This window comes from Chelonia mydas, chromosome 3 (genome assembly GCF_015237465.2).
Source record: "Chelonia mydas isolate rCheMyd1 chromosome 3, rCheMyd1.pri.v2, whole genome shotgun sequence".
Taxonomy (NCBI): Eukaryota; Metazoa; Chordata; order Testudines; family Cheloniidae; genus Chelonia; species Chelonia mydas.
In genome coordinates, this window is record NC_057851.1 from 8,264,526 (window position 1) to 8,281,643 (window position 17,118).

The 17,118-nt window shown below is 45.8% G+C and overlaps 1 protein-coding gene across 1 annotated transcript in view; it reads left to right on the forward strand.

The window, feature by feature from the left end:
• The window catches only part of C3H8orf74 (chromosome 3 C8orf74 homolog), a 34,156-nt gene extending 17,521 nt beyond the window's left edge, over window positions 1-16,635 (forward strand). Inside the window, exons 3-4 of the mRNA XM_037893448.1 lie at window positions 5,241-5,641; window positions 16,414-16,635. Coding sequence (XP_037749376.1) covers window positions 5,241-5,641; window positions 16,414-16,635 — 623 coding nt within the window. The remainder of the gene's footprint in view (window positions 1-5,240; window positions 5,642-16,413) is intronic.
• Window positions 16,636-17,118: the final 483 nt, after the last annotated feature.

Genomic DNA, 17,118 nt, shown 5'->3' on the forward strand with positions numbered 1-17,118 from the left:
GGAAGCATATTTTACACACACAAAAATCAAAAGAAATTATATTTTCTATTTGTTTGTGAAAGTGTGAGGGTTTTCAGTGAAATATGAAATTTTTGAACTTTAAAAATTTTTTTTAAGAATTCCCCAAACTTTCATTTTAGCGTGCAAATTACACTCCCCCTTCTCGCTCTCTCTTTTTTGTGTTTATTCCTCGGAAAAAGGGGAGAAAAGTTAAAAAGTGCCAGAAAGTGGGGATTTTCCTGATGCAATTAAACAAAAATATTTGTCTAGATAAGTTTCATGAAAACCCCTAACATATTTTTACTAAAAGGATAATTTTAGCTTTAGTCAAAAAGACATTTTCTTTGGGGAAAAGACTCAATGGACATTTTTTGACCAGCTCTGCTCTTCTGTTTATAACCACATCCAATGCATGGCTTTTCCCAACTTCTCTAGTAATTTGGGGGATTGCATTTTTATTTAATATTTACTTCTGTATGATTGTGTATTTCAATATTTGTCTTTGTTTGCTGCCCATTCCCTCTACCCCCACAAAAAAGACATTAATAATATTCATTGAAGAGTGAAGGAGTTTAGTGGAATCTCTCCCTTTTTAATAATTTTGCTGGGGTTTAACTTTACAGTGCCTCTCAATAACCACCTACCATCATTGTCCCAGCTGTGCCGGATCAGGGTCATCTGGCTCTGCAAACAATGAATGATTTTTTTTTGGTCAGCAAGTTCCCTTCTTAAGGTTTATGGAGTTCAAAGGCTACAATAAGAGAAACAGACAGCCTGGGTTACAGCTCAGCCCTTCACCAACAGCTGGCATTAGAAAAGCTTCAGAAAAGCAACTAAAATGATGAGGGGTTTGGAACGGGTCCCATATGAGGAGAGATTAAAGAGGCTAGGACTTTTCAGCTTGGAAAAGAGGAGACTAAGGGGGGATATGATAGAGGTCTATAAAATCATGAGTGGTGTGGAGAAAGTGAATAAGGAAAAGTTATTTACTTGTTCCCATAATATAAGAACTAGGGGCCACCAAATGAAATTAATGGGCAGCAGGTTTAAAACAAATAAAAGGAAGTTCTTCTTCACACAGCGCACAGTCAACCTGTGGAACTCCTTGCCTGAGGAGGTTGTGAAGGCTAGGACTATAACAGGGTTTAAAAGAGAACTGGATAAATTCATGGAGGTTATGTCCATTAATGGCTATTAGCCAGGATGGGAAAGGAATGGTGTCCCTAGCCTTTGTTTGTCAGAGGGTGGAGATGGATGGCAGGAGAGAGATGATCTGATCATTACCTGTTAGGTTCACTCCCTCTGGGGTACCTGGCATTGGCCACTGTTGGTAGACAGGATACTGGGCTGGGTGGACCTTTGGTCTGACCCAGTATGGCCATTGTTATGTTCTTAGCTGTGGGGTACAGCCTTCTCAGAGACTTTTCCCCATTCTGAACACAAATAACTGAAACTGTAGAAGAGACCACCCTTTTAAGCCAATGAGACTGCCCCCAAAATATTGCTCAACAGGGTGAGAAAAATTCTGCCTCATCTCAGTCAACCATCTCATTTGAGTGGGCCCCTGGAGTGGGTCACTTATTATAGGCTTCACTGTTGCCTTTTTTAAGGTTTTACCAGAGTTTCCTGAATTCCTTCTGAGACGATGATTGGGCCTTTAGTCTCCAGCCTTGGCTACTCTGCCCAATAGGGGGTATGATCAGGCAGTTAACTACCTGCTTGCTAGGGTTGCCACCTTTCTAATTGCTGGTAACTGGATCCCTGAGGCCCCGCCCCTTCTCCGCCTCTTCCTCCAAAGGCCCCGCCCCATCACTCACTCCTCTCTCCCCCATCCCCCATCATTTGCTGGATCATCTCAAGGTGCCTGCCTGACGGTAGGAGACAGCCCTGGCTGAGCAGAGGCTGGCTTGGGTTAATGACCCAGCTCCTCCCCCCGCCCCATGGTAACCAGACTTTAGGTGCAGGTGCCATTTAGGGTTGCCAGCTCCACTTTTCGACTGGACTTTCCAGTCAAAAACTGGGCACCTGTCAACCCTAAATGCACCCAGACCCAGTAGCCAAAAACCAGATGGGTGGCAATCCTACCGCTTGCAGGAAATAAGTAGAGCCTCTGTATCCAGTCACAAGAGTATTATGGGCCCAGTCCTACTCCAGTGGAGGATGATGGGAGTTTTGTCTTTGATTTTGGTGTGAGCAGGCTCAGAGTCTAAATGGTCTAAGAGGAACTAAAAAGTCTTCAAAGAGATTGTCGCTTCCAAAGCATTGTGACAAGTAAACACAGAAATAGATCCCTCCAGATAAGTCTGTAGTCATCTTATATAATATTAGCAGTCTGGCATGAACATTAGGCCTATACAGTTAGGCCACTGGTGTGCAGAGACCACTGTGTATGTTGCTGACCAATATTGTGTCATAATTTCCTTTTTCTCCCTCCTCGATATCTCTGTCTCCTTCTGTTGTCTCTTGTCTTATACTTAGATTGTAAACTCTCTAGGGCAGGGTGTAACAAAGCGGCCTCTGGCAGGACACAACTGAGAGTATCAATTCAGGACAAATTGCTTAGAGCAGGGCGGTTAAAGCCCAAAGCTGGAGTTCCTTTACTATTAAGGCATGCCAAACCAGACAAACAGAGAGGACTTCAGTTTTACCCCACTGGCTCACCAGAAGTCATACAAGCAATTCCCTCAGATACTCCAGTTTCCCAGGTTTCAGAGTAACAGCTGTGTTAGTCTGTATTCACAAAAAGAAAAGGAGTACTTGTGGCACCTTAGAGACTAACCAATTTATTTGAGCATAAGCTTTCGTGAGCTACAGCAGCTGTAGCTCACGAAAGCTTATGCTCAAATAAATTGGTTAGTCTGTACGGTGCCACAAGTACTCCTTTTCTTTTTTCCAGTTTCCCAGTATCACCACCAGCACTGCTCCTTATGGGGACGAATGGTTATGAAAACCAATACCCCAGTAAAAGAAAAAAGGTTCTCCTGATCCCAAAGGACCTAGCCCCAGACCCAGGTCAATATACAAGTCAGATCTTACCCACAAATCACGCTGTTGCCAATCCTTTAGAATCCAAAATCTAAAGGTTTATTCATAAAAAGAAAGAAATATAGATGAGAGCTAAAACTGGTTAAATGGAATCAATTACATACAGTAATGGCAAAGTTCTTGGTTCAGGCTTGTAGCGCTGATAGAATAAGCTGCAGGTTCAAATCAAGTCTCTGGAGCACATCCACAGCTGGGATGGGTCATTCAGTCCTTTGTTCAGAGCTTCAGTGTAGCAAAGTTCCTCCAAAGGTAAGAAGCAGGACTGAAGACAAGATGGAGGAGATGCAGCTGCCTTTTATAGTCTCTTGACATGCGGCCTGTGCTTCCTTTGTTCCAAAAACAAGCTGCCCAGCACATTGCCTGAAAGCCTTAGAGTCCTCTCAGTAGGCATGTCCCTTCATGCCTTGCTGAGTCACAAGGTGTATCTGCCTTCTCTCAATGGGTCAGTTGTATAGCTGATGGTCCTTAATGAGCCATCAAGCAGGCTAGGCAGTGCTGCTGCCAAACTGTCTGGGGTGTCAGCCAGAAGCACAGCACAAGTTTGAACTACAGACAGTATAGAGCCAATACTTATAACTTTAAATACAAAGTTATACCTGCATACAGATAGCATAATCATAATCAGCAGATCATAACCTTCTCATAGACACCTTACTTGACCTACTTTGTAAAAGATTTTGTGCAACTAGAGGACCTCAGTTGCAACAATGATCTATACGGTTACAGTTCAGGTCAATAACGTCACAGAGGGATCGTCTTTTTGTTCTGCGTTTGTACAGTGCCTGGCACAATAGGGCCCTGGTCCCTGGCTGTGCTCCTAGGCACTATGGTAACACATGTAATAAATAACAACAGCAGCAGCACTCAGTGTGACCACAAAGGCAATTCAACAAGAGGCGTGAGTGTGCACTGCAGAATCAGTAGGTGCAGAACCAGCCCTTGAGCCGTTATATGCGTCTGTCACAAAAATTCCCCTTCCCTCATGTAGCTGATTCAAGTGCATATCAACACCATCACAGTGTAAAATACCGGAGTGGGGTTATCCCAATAGGATTGTTGTCTGCCAAAAACATTTGTCAAACAGTTTCATTTGTTGTAAGCTTCCGGGCTGAGTGGCAGCCCTTCTTGTAAAACTCAGTATAATCCTTCAACCATAGCTGTTATGTCCTGTAAAATGCAGCCACGTGGATCTAACACATCTTTCTGAACAACAGCTCTCAAGAAACAGCTCTCCCATCTTTCCCCCATGACAAGATTAAAGATGAACAGGCTTAAATAGAGACTGGGAGTGGCTAAGTCATTATGCAAGGTAGCCTATTTCCCCTTGTTTTTTCCTACCCGCCCCCCCAGACATTCTGGTTAAACTTGGATTTATGCTGGAAGTGGCCCACCTTGATTATCATACACATTGTAAGGAGAGTGGTCAGTTTGGATGAGCTATTGCCAGCAGGAGAGTGAGTTTGTGTGTGTGGGGGGGGGTGGGGTGAGAAAACCTGGATTTGTGCTGGAAATGGCCCACCTTGATTATCATGCACATTGTAGGGAGAGTGGTCACTTTGGATGAGCTATTACCAGCAGGAGAGTGAGTTTGTGTGTGTATGGGGGTGGGGGGGTGAGAAAACCTGGATTTGTGCTGGAAATGGCCCACCTTGATTATCATACACATTGTAAAGAGAGTGGTCACTTTGGATGGGCTATTACCAGCAGGAGAGTGAGTTTGTGGGGGGGGGGGGCGGAGGGTGAGAAAACCTGGATTTGTGCTGGAAATGGCCCAACTTGATTATCATACACATTGTAAGGACAGTGATCACTTTAGATAAGCTATTACCAGCAGGAGAGTGGGGTGGGAGGAAGTTTTGTTTCATGGTCTCTGTGTATATAATGTCTTCTGCAGTTTCCACAGTATGCATCCGATGAAGTGAGCTGTAGCTCACGAAAGCTTATGCTCAAATAAATTGGTTAGTCTCTAAGGTGCCACAAGTACTCCTTTTCTTTTTGCAAATACAGACTAACACGGCTGTTACTCTGAAACCTGTCAGTGTGGGATAATATCAGTTTATTTTCCCCCCAAACAAACAAGGGTTGGTGCCAATCACCTCATCCTTTAAACAGCATGGTACCAAAATGGCATTCTGATTGCTACAAGAACCTTGTAGGGGTTACTTAGGAGATATTTTCATTTTGTTTCTTTCCAGGTTTACCTGTTTCTCAGGCCATCTGTCTCCTAAAGGATAAACTCGTGGCGTGTGAGCCAAAGCTGAGCCCTTTCAAACCGTATGTCTTGTTTGAATACTTCTATAACACGCTCGTCAGGCACTACCAGCTGTACCAGTTTGTGCTGTGTCGGGAGAGAGACGTTGAACAGACGTCTGCCCAGCTAGAAATCTGTGTGCCGCCGCAGCCTCTGCCGCTGATGGCAGGCGTTGATGCTGAAGTCTGGCACTATCAGCAGCAGCTGGCTGTCCTCTCAGCCGCCGAGGTCCAAAAACGTACCAACGTGCTGCTCCTCCGAGAGATGCTACACCTGGAGAGGGAGCACATGTTGCAAAGAGCGTGTGATGATCTGAAATCGCGAGCAGAGATCCTAGACAGACAGGTAACCCTGTAGTAGCTGTAGAGAAATGGGCACTTCATACTGAAAGGGATGCAGTGTGCTCCACAAGCGAGGATACTACAAGTCAGGAGGCCTGGGTTCGGCTTCTGGCTCTGCCACTGATTCACTTTGTGATCTTGGGCATGTCACTTCCCCTTCTGTGGCCTCAATTGTCACCTGCCCCGGGGACTATGTTCCCCAGACACATGTCTGGGGTGGCCAGGAATCCGTGGCACATGCATGGAAGTTCTTCCTATTTATGATGATTCTTAGGTATTTTGACATGAGTTGGGAAGTTTTATTTCTAGCACTTTGCAAGTGACAGAGATGGGCGCAAACCAAAACCCCATCTCCAAACCCTCCTGGGCATGGGGGTTTTATAATCCAGACCTCTAATTTGGGGGAGTTCGGATTTGGCATGTGGATTCAATGGATCCGTTATAAAGGATGATTAGTGGAAGGCATCCAGATACCACACTGATGGGCAACCTTATAAAACCCTGCATAGATGTTATCCCCTTCATGCTTTAGTGCACGATGCCCCTTATCCTTGGCAGTCTCTCCTCGTGTTCCTGTCAACCTCTCCCTGGTCCCATCACAAGTATGTTACTGGATCTTAACAAAGAATAGTAACAGTTCCCCCTGGCCTGGAGGTGAGGTAAGAGCTGGAATCCCAAACGGTAACAGAGCGGATGGTTTGGGACTATGTCATGTAGAGTATTCCTGTTGGGCCTTGATACACCTACCGTCTACCCACATTGCATGCCTTTCCCCTGCAACCTGACGCGTAGCAGGAGCTGTTGGGATTGAGCAAGAGTTGAGTAATGCACTATGGGAAGTGGAGTTACCTCTGCTCCTCTGGGTAGTTGACTCCTGCACAAGAGGTGCTGGGCACGTGACTTGCTCCTGCAAAGTAACCCTGCCTATCCCAGTACAAGGTCAGGCTTCACTTAGGGAATGTCTAAACTGCAATGCAAGCCCAGGGTTAGCGGGACTTGAGTCAGTGGATCCTGGGTTAGAGAAATCAATGCTTGAGTGTCTCCACTGATTGTCAACCCTAGGTTAAGAATTTTCTAACTCACGCTGACCCTGGGGCTCTGGTGTCCACACTGCAGCATGCAGCCCTGAGTCAAACCACCCATATCCCAGACTCCCTAGCATCCTCCCAAAATTTAGCCGCTCTAGCTCTTTGACCATGGTGCCACGTGGTAAAAGTTGGCAGTCCACCCTGCACTTGACAGGGAGCTTGAACTGCCTGCCAACACATACTGCCAAGCAGGCATTTTGGTCTGTGTGCTCCCACCCACCAGAGCCGGCAATGTGAAGACGTCGTCTCGCTTGCACTTTACTCCTGGCTCAGGAAACAGGCAGGGCTTCCATGAGATGCTGGTGGACATTTTGGCAGAGTTTTCTGACCTACCCAAGGCACCTAACGGACCTTCTGATGGAGCAGGAGGAGAAGCAGAACACAGACATGGCTGACTTGCACTGGTGATGTTGCTCACCATGCTCGGTAGAGACGCTCATGCTCCCTGCATAGACTGGCACTTCTGGAGCAGGGCCACAAGCAGAGACGGGTGGGACCGTATTCTCTGGCAGACCTGGGATGACCAGTGGTGGGTCTAGAACTTTTGCATGAAGAAAGCTATCTTTTTGGAGCTTTATGAGTGGTTTGCCCCAACCCCCAGCATAAAGATACCCACATGAGGGCAGGCTTGCCAGTTCAGAAGTGGGTCGCTATAACCATCTGGAAGCTGGCTACCCCTGACTGCTACCGGTCTGTGGCCAACCAGTTTGGTATTGGAAAGTCGACTGTAGGTAAAGCAGTGGTGGAAGTTTCTGAGGCAACCAGGGGTGTGGTTTACCCCAAGGTGGCCGGCATAAAAGATATTCCTGCAGTAACTGCTGGCTTTGAGAGAATAGGGTGTCCAAACCAGGACCACTGATGGGACACGTGCCCATCGTTTGCCCTCCTCAAGGAGCACAGGAATACATAAACCTCAAAGGGTACTACTCCATTAGTAAGCAGGTCCTCATAGATGACAGCACTTGATTTATGAATGTTAACGTGGGCTGCACTAGAAAAGTTCATGATGCCAGGATTTCTTGCCAATAGGGAGTCAACATTCACGGACAAGCTGGGATGCTATTCCCACCAAATGGCATTGTCAAAAACAACATTCCCATCTTTGTTCTGGGGGATCCTGCATACTCCGTTTTGCATTGGCTTATGAAACTTATCCTGGTATCAGAGGCCCTGGCAAAAGAAGATTTAATTATATGCTCAGCTGGTGTAGAATGGTTGTTGTCTGTGCATTTGGCAGACTGAAATCTCATTGGAGATGTCTCCAGACCCATTTGAATGCCGGTGTCATCAATGCTGTGTGCATTACTGTGGCTTGCTGTGCTCTTTGCAATCTTTGTGAAGGCAGAGATGAGCCATGTGTTTACCTTTATTATTTGAAATACACATTGTCTGATGTGACACAGTGATAGCCGTACAACTTCTTGATAAAAGAAAAGGCTTTATTTTTGACACACATATTAGAAGAGTACATTAATCCATTGCCAACACAGTGTTACAACAAACCTTTTTTTAAAAAGTGCATGAACAAGTGCAAACAGTGAAACCGTATATAAGATAGACTGCTTACTGCTTCATGTCTCTCCCCCCCCCCGCCCCCGCCCTTGTCCTTTGCCTTCCTTCCACATTTGCTGCACCCCTGGCGCCAGGAAAATGGGGTGGAAGCATCCACATAAGAGGGGAGTCGATATGGAGAACTGCAGAGGGCAAAGTTGCTCTGCCCAGCCACTCATAGGGCCCGATTGCATGAGCCACGCAGCCATGGAGTTATCCAAGCTGTGTCTGGACTACAGCACAGGGCACCGTGGTGGACACTTAGACCATGGTGTGTGTCATTTACTTCTGTACTGCAGAGCTTGTTTATACACAGCAGATGTGTTCACCATAAGATCTTTTAATGCTCTGCCAGGTATGGCTAAAGTTAGCTTTGTATGTTACACACAAAGCCACCTAATGGCAGAACAGCCTAATACAGTAGGCATTTGGTTACATCTCCCCCTTTAAGTTCTACTTTCCTACCATTTAGGATATTTACACTATCACTGAAATTCAGTACATATCAGATTGTTAAGTGTCTCTGAATTGTACTGGTTTTCTAAGTACATGACCCAAACACATAACTTGGTTATCGGGCTGTCCATTAGTTGCAACAACTGGATGTTGTTGCTTTGGAATCCTTGAGTCTTCTTGTTCTGCATCTGCCATCTCTAGAGTTTGCTCTGTTGATTATTCTTCCTGAGGAACAAACTGTAGATTTCAATTGTTTATGCTGAACTTTCCACTGTCAGTCTCTATCGCATATGATCTGGGAGCTAAATTCTTTTTCTTCATGACAGCTGGAGTTGTCCATCTTTTTTCTCCATCCAATTTGACATGAACATGGTTCTAGACTGGCAGTTCTCTGAGTGACATCTGTTGGAAAAATGTTCATAAGGTATTTTAGCCATTTTATCTGCTTTGGCTATTCTTTTCATGTCTGGCCACTTTGGAGATAGGTTCTTTTCCAAAGTTGGAGCAGTAGTTCTGAGTTGTCATCCCATCAGGAATTGTGCTGGACTATATCCAGTAGCCACTATTTGTGTTGATTTGTAACTTAGAAGAACAAGGAATGGATCTTCCTGCTGTAGGATTTCTTGACTGTCTGTACAACCTCTAGCCTCTCCATTTGCTTGTGGATAATGTGGGGTGCTAGTAATATGATCAAAATCATTTATTTGGAATGACAAATTCTGCTGCAGTGAATTATGATCCATTGTCCTTCACTTGTTGTTCTGGAATACCAAAGTGAGCAAAAATAGTTCACAACAACCAGGTAATGATGCCCTCTGAATCTGCATAGATCTGCAGCTTGTATCTTCAAAGGTCTGTCTGGTAGAGGTGTTGTTATTAAAGGTTCTTTGTGTTGTAATTGATCTGTTAGTTCTGCAATGTTCACATGCAGGTACCTTATTCTTTATGACAGGTTTCGGAGTAGCAGCCGTGTCAGTCTGTATTCGCAAAAAGAAAAGGAGGACTTGTGGCACCTTAGAGACTAACCAATTTATTTGAGCATAAGCTTTCGTGAGCTACAGCTCACTTCTTCGGATGCATTCATTGGACTGATACCCAGCCTGGTACCACACTGACTAGTTGGCCTGTTCATGGCATTTAGATAACCCTTGATGTCCTTCATGGATGAGGTTTAGGATTTCTCCTCTCATATCATTTGGAATTACAATGAAATTGCCTTTAATCATGATCATTTGACTCACTTAATTGTCCATGCACTGCAAAGTAGTCTATTGTCACTTTCTTAGTGTCCTTTAAATACTTGGGCCAGCCAGCCCCGATGTAACTTAGAACTTCCTGAAGCTGCATGTCCATTGAGGTTGCTTTTTGTGGCTGGAGTCATCTCTTTTCTGACACTGGTCTGTATGTGTCCACAGCATCCACATACACCTTTACATCACCTTCAAGCTCATGGGTAATTGACTGTGACGCTGGGCTCCATGACATAGAGTCTGCTTCTACCAGATTTTTCCCAGAAACATATTTAGCAATTTGGTTTAAGTTGCCTTAACCTTATAGCAACAGACATTGGCATCTCAGCAGTGCTTGATCCAGGTCTTTTCTGATAATGAGGGTTGCAAGCAGTTTATGGTCTGTTACCAGTGTAAACAAATCCAGTCCACACAGATATCTGTTAAACTTCCCACCTGCCCCTACACTTGCCAGGCACTCCTTTTCAATCTGTGCATATCGTTTTTCTGCTTCTGTGACTGCGCGAGAGCAAAATGCATCTGGCTTCCACTCAGAGCCATGCTGCTGGAACAATACACCACCTAGGTCATTGCTGTTTGTATCCGCACTGACCAATGGTGGGCTTGTTCACATCATAGTGCTTGAGAAATGGAGCTGTTGAGATCATTTATTTTACCTTTTTTGAAGGCAATTTGTTGATTTGACTCCCATAGCCAAGATGTGTTGGACTTTACCAGTTTGTTCCATGGTTTCGTCACTGTAGAAAGGTCTTGTCGGTATTGACCAAGGTAATTTACCATCCGCAGTATACGTTTCAATTCTTGTACAGTAGTTGGTGCTTTCAATTCTCAAATTGCTTTTACTTTCTCATGGCTAGGAGTGATTCCCTCTTTGTTTATTATCTGTCACAAAAACTTGATTTTGGGTAGGCAGAAAACACATTTTCCCTTGTTCAGCTGCAGACCAGACTGACTGATTAGGCTTAGGACTTCACTGAAGGTTTTGGTGTGTTCTTCCACTGAAGAGCCATATATCAGAATATCGTCCATGAAAACTACAGCTCCATCTGTGTTTGTTAACAGTTCTGGAATCTTTCTTTGGAAAATGTCAGGAGCACTGGTAATCCCAAAAGGTAATCTTCAAAAGCAGAATCTCCCAAAGGATGTGATAAGTGAAGTCGGTTTAGCACTTTCTTTGGCTAAAGGAATTTGCCATAATCCACTCCAGGTATCCAGGTTGGAGAATACTGTAGCTCTTTTCACTTTGGGGAGGGAATCATCCAGTGTTGGGAGTCTAGATTTTTCTCTCACAGTTGTGCTTCATTAAGATCCACACAGGTTGATGTTTTCTTTTTAATTCTTACCATTGGGGTACACCATGCTGTTGGTTCAGAGATTTTCTTGATTATGCTAATCCTTTCCATTCTCTTAGACTCCCTTTCCACTGTATGAAGTAATGGGATAGGAATCCTCAGAGGTATATATACCCTATATGGTTCCGCATTGTCTCTTAAGGTTATTTGTACTGGACCTCTTCTCAAAAGTCCAATATCACCAAATATTGAAACCCTGTCCTCAAGCTTGTGTAGCCAACCTCAGCATTTCCTCTTGCCATAAGGCCCTGTCCAGAACTGTGACCACCAGTTCAACACAGAAACGCTTCTCCTTGGAATGGTCCATGAAGGTACATTGACCCAGGCTTTTGCTGCAGCGAGGGTGAGCTGTGGAGACCCAACAGCCTGTAGAGGTCGAGGGGCCTAGAATAGGACAAGGCATAGCAGGTTATTTTCTCAAAGAGCTCAGCACAGGAGCACAGAAAAAACCCTTGTGGAATTTCAACGGCATAAAATGTTGCTTTTCCAAACTGAACTTCGATATATTGTGAGAAGGATGCTGCAGACCACAGAAGAGCCCTGGACATCAAAGTGAAGAAGTGCAGAGACAATAGTGAATTAAAAAATACAATCTGCTTTTAAAAAAATAATTGCAGATCAACTTGGGTTTTGGGGAGTGCTGTCAGAGGCTATGCTGCCAATGGCTTTTCTATCATTTCAGGCCTTCCACATTTTGGAGGCCATAACAGTTCTTGCGGTGCCTGATTGACAAAGGGAGATGTTATTCTAAGTTGCGGTGGGAAACCAGCAGCGTATGCAACTGAAGTATTCAAATCTGTAGTGATTGAACAGCACATCTATGAGTGGAGTGGGCTGGTAAGCTACTGAGGTGGCCTTGGAAAATACACCCTTCCCTGAAATTGGCTACCTATCCGGAGTTCCTGCTATAGGAAAAGTATGCAGCTTTCAGCACCGGTGATTGGGTCAGAATTCATGGGGGACTCAACAGGACGCTGTGTTAGCTTCCACCTGGCTCATCTTGTTATGACTGCATGCAAACACTCAGAGCTCCACCCCCCAACCCCACCCCACCCAGTCATATTTGGGACAAATGATTCTGTCACCTATGGACTGCATGGACTACCTTTAACAGAAATTAACTGGACTTGTAAATGAGACCCATTTCCACAACCCACAGTTCACTGTTTCCAGGCAGTTTGTTACACCATAGAGTGGTTATAGAGGAGTGTACTTACAGGCTTGGAAACATAAGGTTATTATTTTTAAGAAACAAGAATGCCTGAGCAAAAGTCTGTGCCTTTCCAGTAAAAATTCACTCTCAAGGCGTTTTTATTGTTTGCATTTTCTGTCACCATTTTGAACTCCATGTGGTGTGAGACGTGAGGGGGATTCCAAGGTGCCGGCATACAATCCGACATTAGAGGATACACGCTGCTAGCCGGAGCGTCTAATAACTTTTGCATTGGTTCATAGAACGGAAATCCCTCCCATTCCTATATTAATAAACTTAAAAATGGAGCCAGAACCTTACTTGGCTCCGGGGCAGCTTCTGTGTCTACTGCCGGTTCCCCGGTGGGCTGTTCCTCGGGGGGGGAGGGACATTAGAAAGCCCCTCTGAGTACAGCCCCAGGATGTGCAGCTGCTGCTCCTGCGGAAAAGCCTCCTCTGAGACCAGTTTCAGCAACAGAATCAATTTGCTGGCTTCACTTGGCGCCTGCTGCTGGCTCCCATCAGTCCCCAGGCTTACCTGTTCTGTTCATTCCCTTTGGGGCACCTGGCATTGGCCACCATCAGAAGACAGGATACTGGGCTAGATGGACCTTTGGTCTGATCCAGTATGGCCATTCTTATGTTCTTAGATTCCCTGCTCCAAAAAGAGAGACATCGAGAAGCCAGGACTCATGGAAGACCAGAGCATGGTACAGGGGACTTTCTCCCAGCCGTCTTATTGTTAGTACTGTTATGAGCTGGGTGAAACCTTGTTATGGGCTGAGTTTTGTATGGAGATTTGTAGATGTGAGCTCACCTTTCAATTAACATAACTATAAATATAAGCCCCACCTATGGCAAAAGGTGTATGCCAACTCACGCAGGAGCTTTTGACTGAGTATTGTTTTGGGTACTGTGTTAGAGTGACCAGACAGCAAGTATGAAAAATTGGGACAGGGGGTGGGGGTAATAGGCACCTGTATAAAATGAAGCCCCAAATATCGGGACAGTGCCTATAAAATCAGGACATCTGGTCACCCTAGTGTGTGTGCGGAGAGAGAGATCACACAAGACACTGAGTCAGGCAAGAACAGAGAGAGAGAGAGAGCCTGAAGGAGCAGCTGAAAGTGTCTGGATGACTTTGGAAGAAACCTTTTGGGTTTGCGGGTCAGGGTGCAGACTGAAAAGCTTGGTGCTGTGAGCAAAAGAAGCTGTTTCCTTTTATTTGATTCATTTTGCATTCAGAGCCACAGGACTCTTTGCATTCTTTGTAGATCAATAAAACTATCTCAGAGAAACACCTGATGATCATCAATTTCTACTCCCAACTGGAACACCCCCTGCACTCCAAACTTTGTCCAGCAGCTTGGGTCCAAAAAGGGCAGCCACGCTATTGACCCACTCGTTATTATTTTGTGGCATCCACAGCATGTTAGTCATTTCATACAAAATACACAAAGAGCAGGTCCCTGTCCCGGAGATCTTAAACTCTACAAGCCACCTTTCCCCCTGCTGACTAATACGTTACTGCATGAGCTCCTTTGCAACTGTCCATGGGAGTGCTCACAGAGTAAGGTACTAATGTGAGTGAGGGTTTGAGAACGCAGCCCCAAAGGACGGACGTGACAGACCAATGAGGGTATAACATGCGCGATGACGGGACGTGGCAAAGAAGGACGTGAGTTATGGATGTGATGACACAGTTACGCAGCTGACAACACCATGTATGTCTTGGCAGGAGAAAAGAGGCTTTAATAAGGATGGGAATAATCTCACCTCGCTCTTGTATAGCACTTTGCCTCAGTGGCGGTCAGAGCACTTTACAAAGGAAGGCAGGGTCATTATCCCCAGTTTACAGATGGGGAAAGTGAGGTCACCTAGCAGGACAGTGGCAGAGCAGGGAATAGAAACCAGGGCACCTGACTTTCAGTGCAGTGCTCTGAAGAAGTAACAAGTGGGACTGGTCCAGTGAGCTCGGGAGGGCATTCTACACCTTGGGGCAATGGTAGGGTTTTCTTTTTTTAAATAAAGCACACAGCAAAGAAACGCAAAGGTAACAAAACATATATTACCCTGATCCGCTCTGATGCAAAAGATTGAGATACCACTTGCTCTGGTGGCACTGACTCAGATTCATGCAGATTGTTTTCCAGGCCCTGCTGAGTGAATGAGGTCTGCACCTGAGGTGATGGAACTTGGGTTTGTTTATCTTCCAGTGACTTTGTCATCTCAGCATGGAGTGGTGCATCTCCCGGGTCTATGTCAGGCTGCCCTCAGCTCCCTACCTCAGTGACCTGTGTATTCATGGAAGGGAGAAAAGCCTTGGACCAAAGTCTGTGATCCGTACCCAGTGGGAGTTTTGCTTGAGTAAAGGCTGCAGAATTTGGCTCATTGTATTTAAACAAGCAGATCCTCTTCTCCTGCATTAACGATAACCCCTCACTAAACTAAATCCATTTGGAAAAAGCTAAAAGAAAAGTACATTTCACCACTGATGCTGCTTGTTCGCGTTTTACTGAGCTTGGACAGTGAATCTGGAGAGATCAGAGTCAACTCCCCTGTTCTCCTGCCCTCACACAATGCCCCTGTGTTAGGATGGCCCAACCCCACTTTTTAACCAAGCTTAACTGGTGGGTACTAAACTACTTGAGAGTGACCCTTTAATAGAAGCGATGGTCCTGAGGCTTTGTCCACAACTTTAATTCTTGATCCCACCCTGTATTCATCACATTCACGTCTTTTGGTGCAAGAGCATTCAGTTCCCACCCAAGCACTGAACTCCTACTGATGTCAATGGGAGTCTTGGGTGTGCAAAAAAATGCAGAATCAGGTTCTTTATGGCTAGAGTATGTATTGGGCTGCCACTTCTCGTCTCATTCCATAACCAGCTGTGAAGAGTTTGTAACACTTAGGGGGGAAAGCATATTAACCCGCCTCAGCTTGCACTTCAGGTTCTCAGCCCAGGAGCAAATCGTTTTGGAAATTTAATTAAACTCTAACGAGGCACTTTTATTATTGGGCCATCTGTCTCGTGGAATTAACGTACAATAATGTGCAGGTGGCTAACTGCTCCGTTGGCAAGTTCAAGTAAAGCAGAGACGAGCTTCCCAAATCACCTTTTGAACTCACGCAAACAACAGAAAAAAGCAACAAGGCAGGTGTAACTGCTTCTTTAAGCACCGCAAGTCCCTTATGTGGGTCAGTCCAAATATAGGACTGGAAACTCCCTCCAAGTTTCCTTCATGGCTCTAAGTGGGGTGGGGGTCTTGCTCCTCCTCTCTGAGGAATCAGCCGGTGTGAGGGGGAGTTGGTCCACAGATCTGGTTAGATCTCAGGAGATCTGGTGGTGGCCTGGGCCATCTGCATGGAGGCCTCTGTTATACTGACAATAAATGCAACACCCTGTCCTTCTGTGCTGTCTCCGAGCCCCTCCCCAACCTTCTTGGCAGCATGGCTTCGATGAAGCAGTGTGCCCATGTGTTCGCCCTCCCCTCCCCACCCCACCCTGGGGTTTCAGAGTGTAGAGGGGAACCTACCTTCAGAGTCATCTGTGACACATGCAGAGAATTTCTGCAGTGGTAAGTGGAGGGTGCTGCTCTGGAGAATGGCCACCTCCCAGGCATGCCCAGGCCCGCACCTTCTCCAGCAGCAGATCCAAAGCCTCACCGAGCCGCCTAGAAGAGCCTTCCACCAGGCTGGGGGAAGGGTAATGCTGCTACACAGGAGGCACCTCACCACCTTTTCTGCTCCCCCCACCCCCTCCTTCATTCATTGCCAGCTTGGCCCAGGATCAGTTCAAAGGGAATGGCCCCTTTGTAATGTAATACAGGTAGTAAAAAGAGAGATGAAATGAACCACTGCCCTCCTCCTCTTCCGCTTGCTCTTCAGATTTTGGAGACCCTAGTGAAAGAAGTGATCGGGACCCAGATCCAAGCTCTCAATGAGATCCTGCAGACTGAGATCCAGACCACCTTCGAGATCCTGGAGCTGAGACTCCAGAAGAGGGCCCTGATCCTGAGCCCTCCTAGCCCCTATCCCCCACCTCCCTCTCTTGAAGAACGAGCAAAGAAGTCACCCAAAGCTCAGCAGCAGAAAACAAAGAAGAAGTGAGGAGATGCGGGTTGGTGTAGCACTTGGCAGAAATCCCTGACTGACCTGTAATAACCGTGGATTGTACTTTTCAGTCCTGAAGACCATATCACCTGCCCTGGGTTTTAAATGCTCGATCCATAGCTTGATGCTGGTCTGTTTGTTCACCTTTCCCTGGCTGGAATAGGTCAGTGGGACTGGTGAGCTATTAATACGGAATGAGCATAGCTTTGGGAGCTACAACTTTATTGTCCTCTTAACAGCTTCCTGATGCAATGTTGGCCCTCTGAATTTGGCAATAAAGACCAAGAGACCCGTCTAACAACTGTATGGCCTGACTCTTCTTGACCCGTCTTATTCCACTGACTTCCCTGAGGCATGGGAATCGGGCAATCTGGGGGTCATCTAGTTCCTCTGGTTGGGCCTGGCTGCATGACCTTGCACGAGTCACTCACTATTGCTATGCCTCACCTTACCCTTTTGTAAAAGAGGGTTGATAAGGAT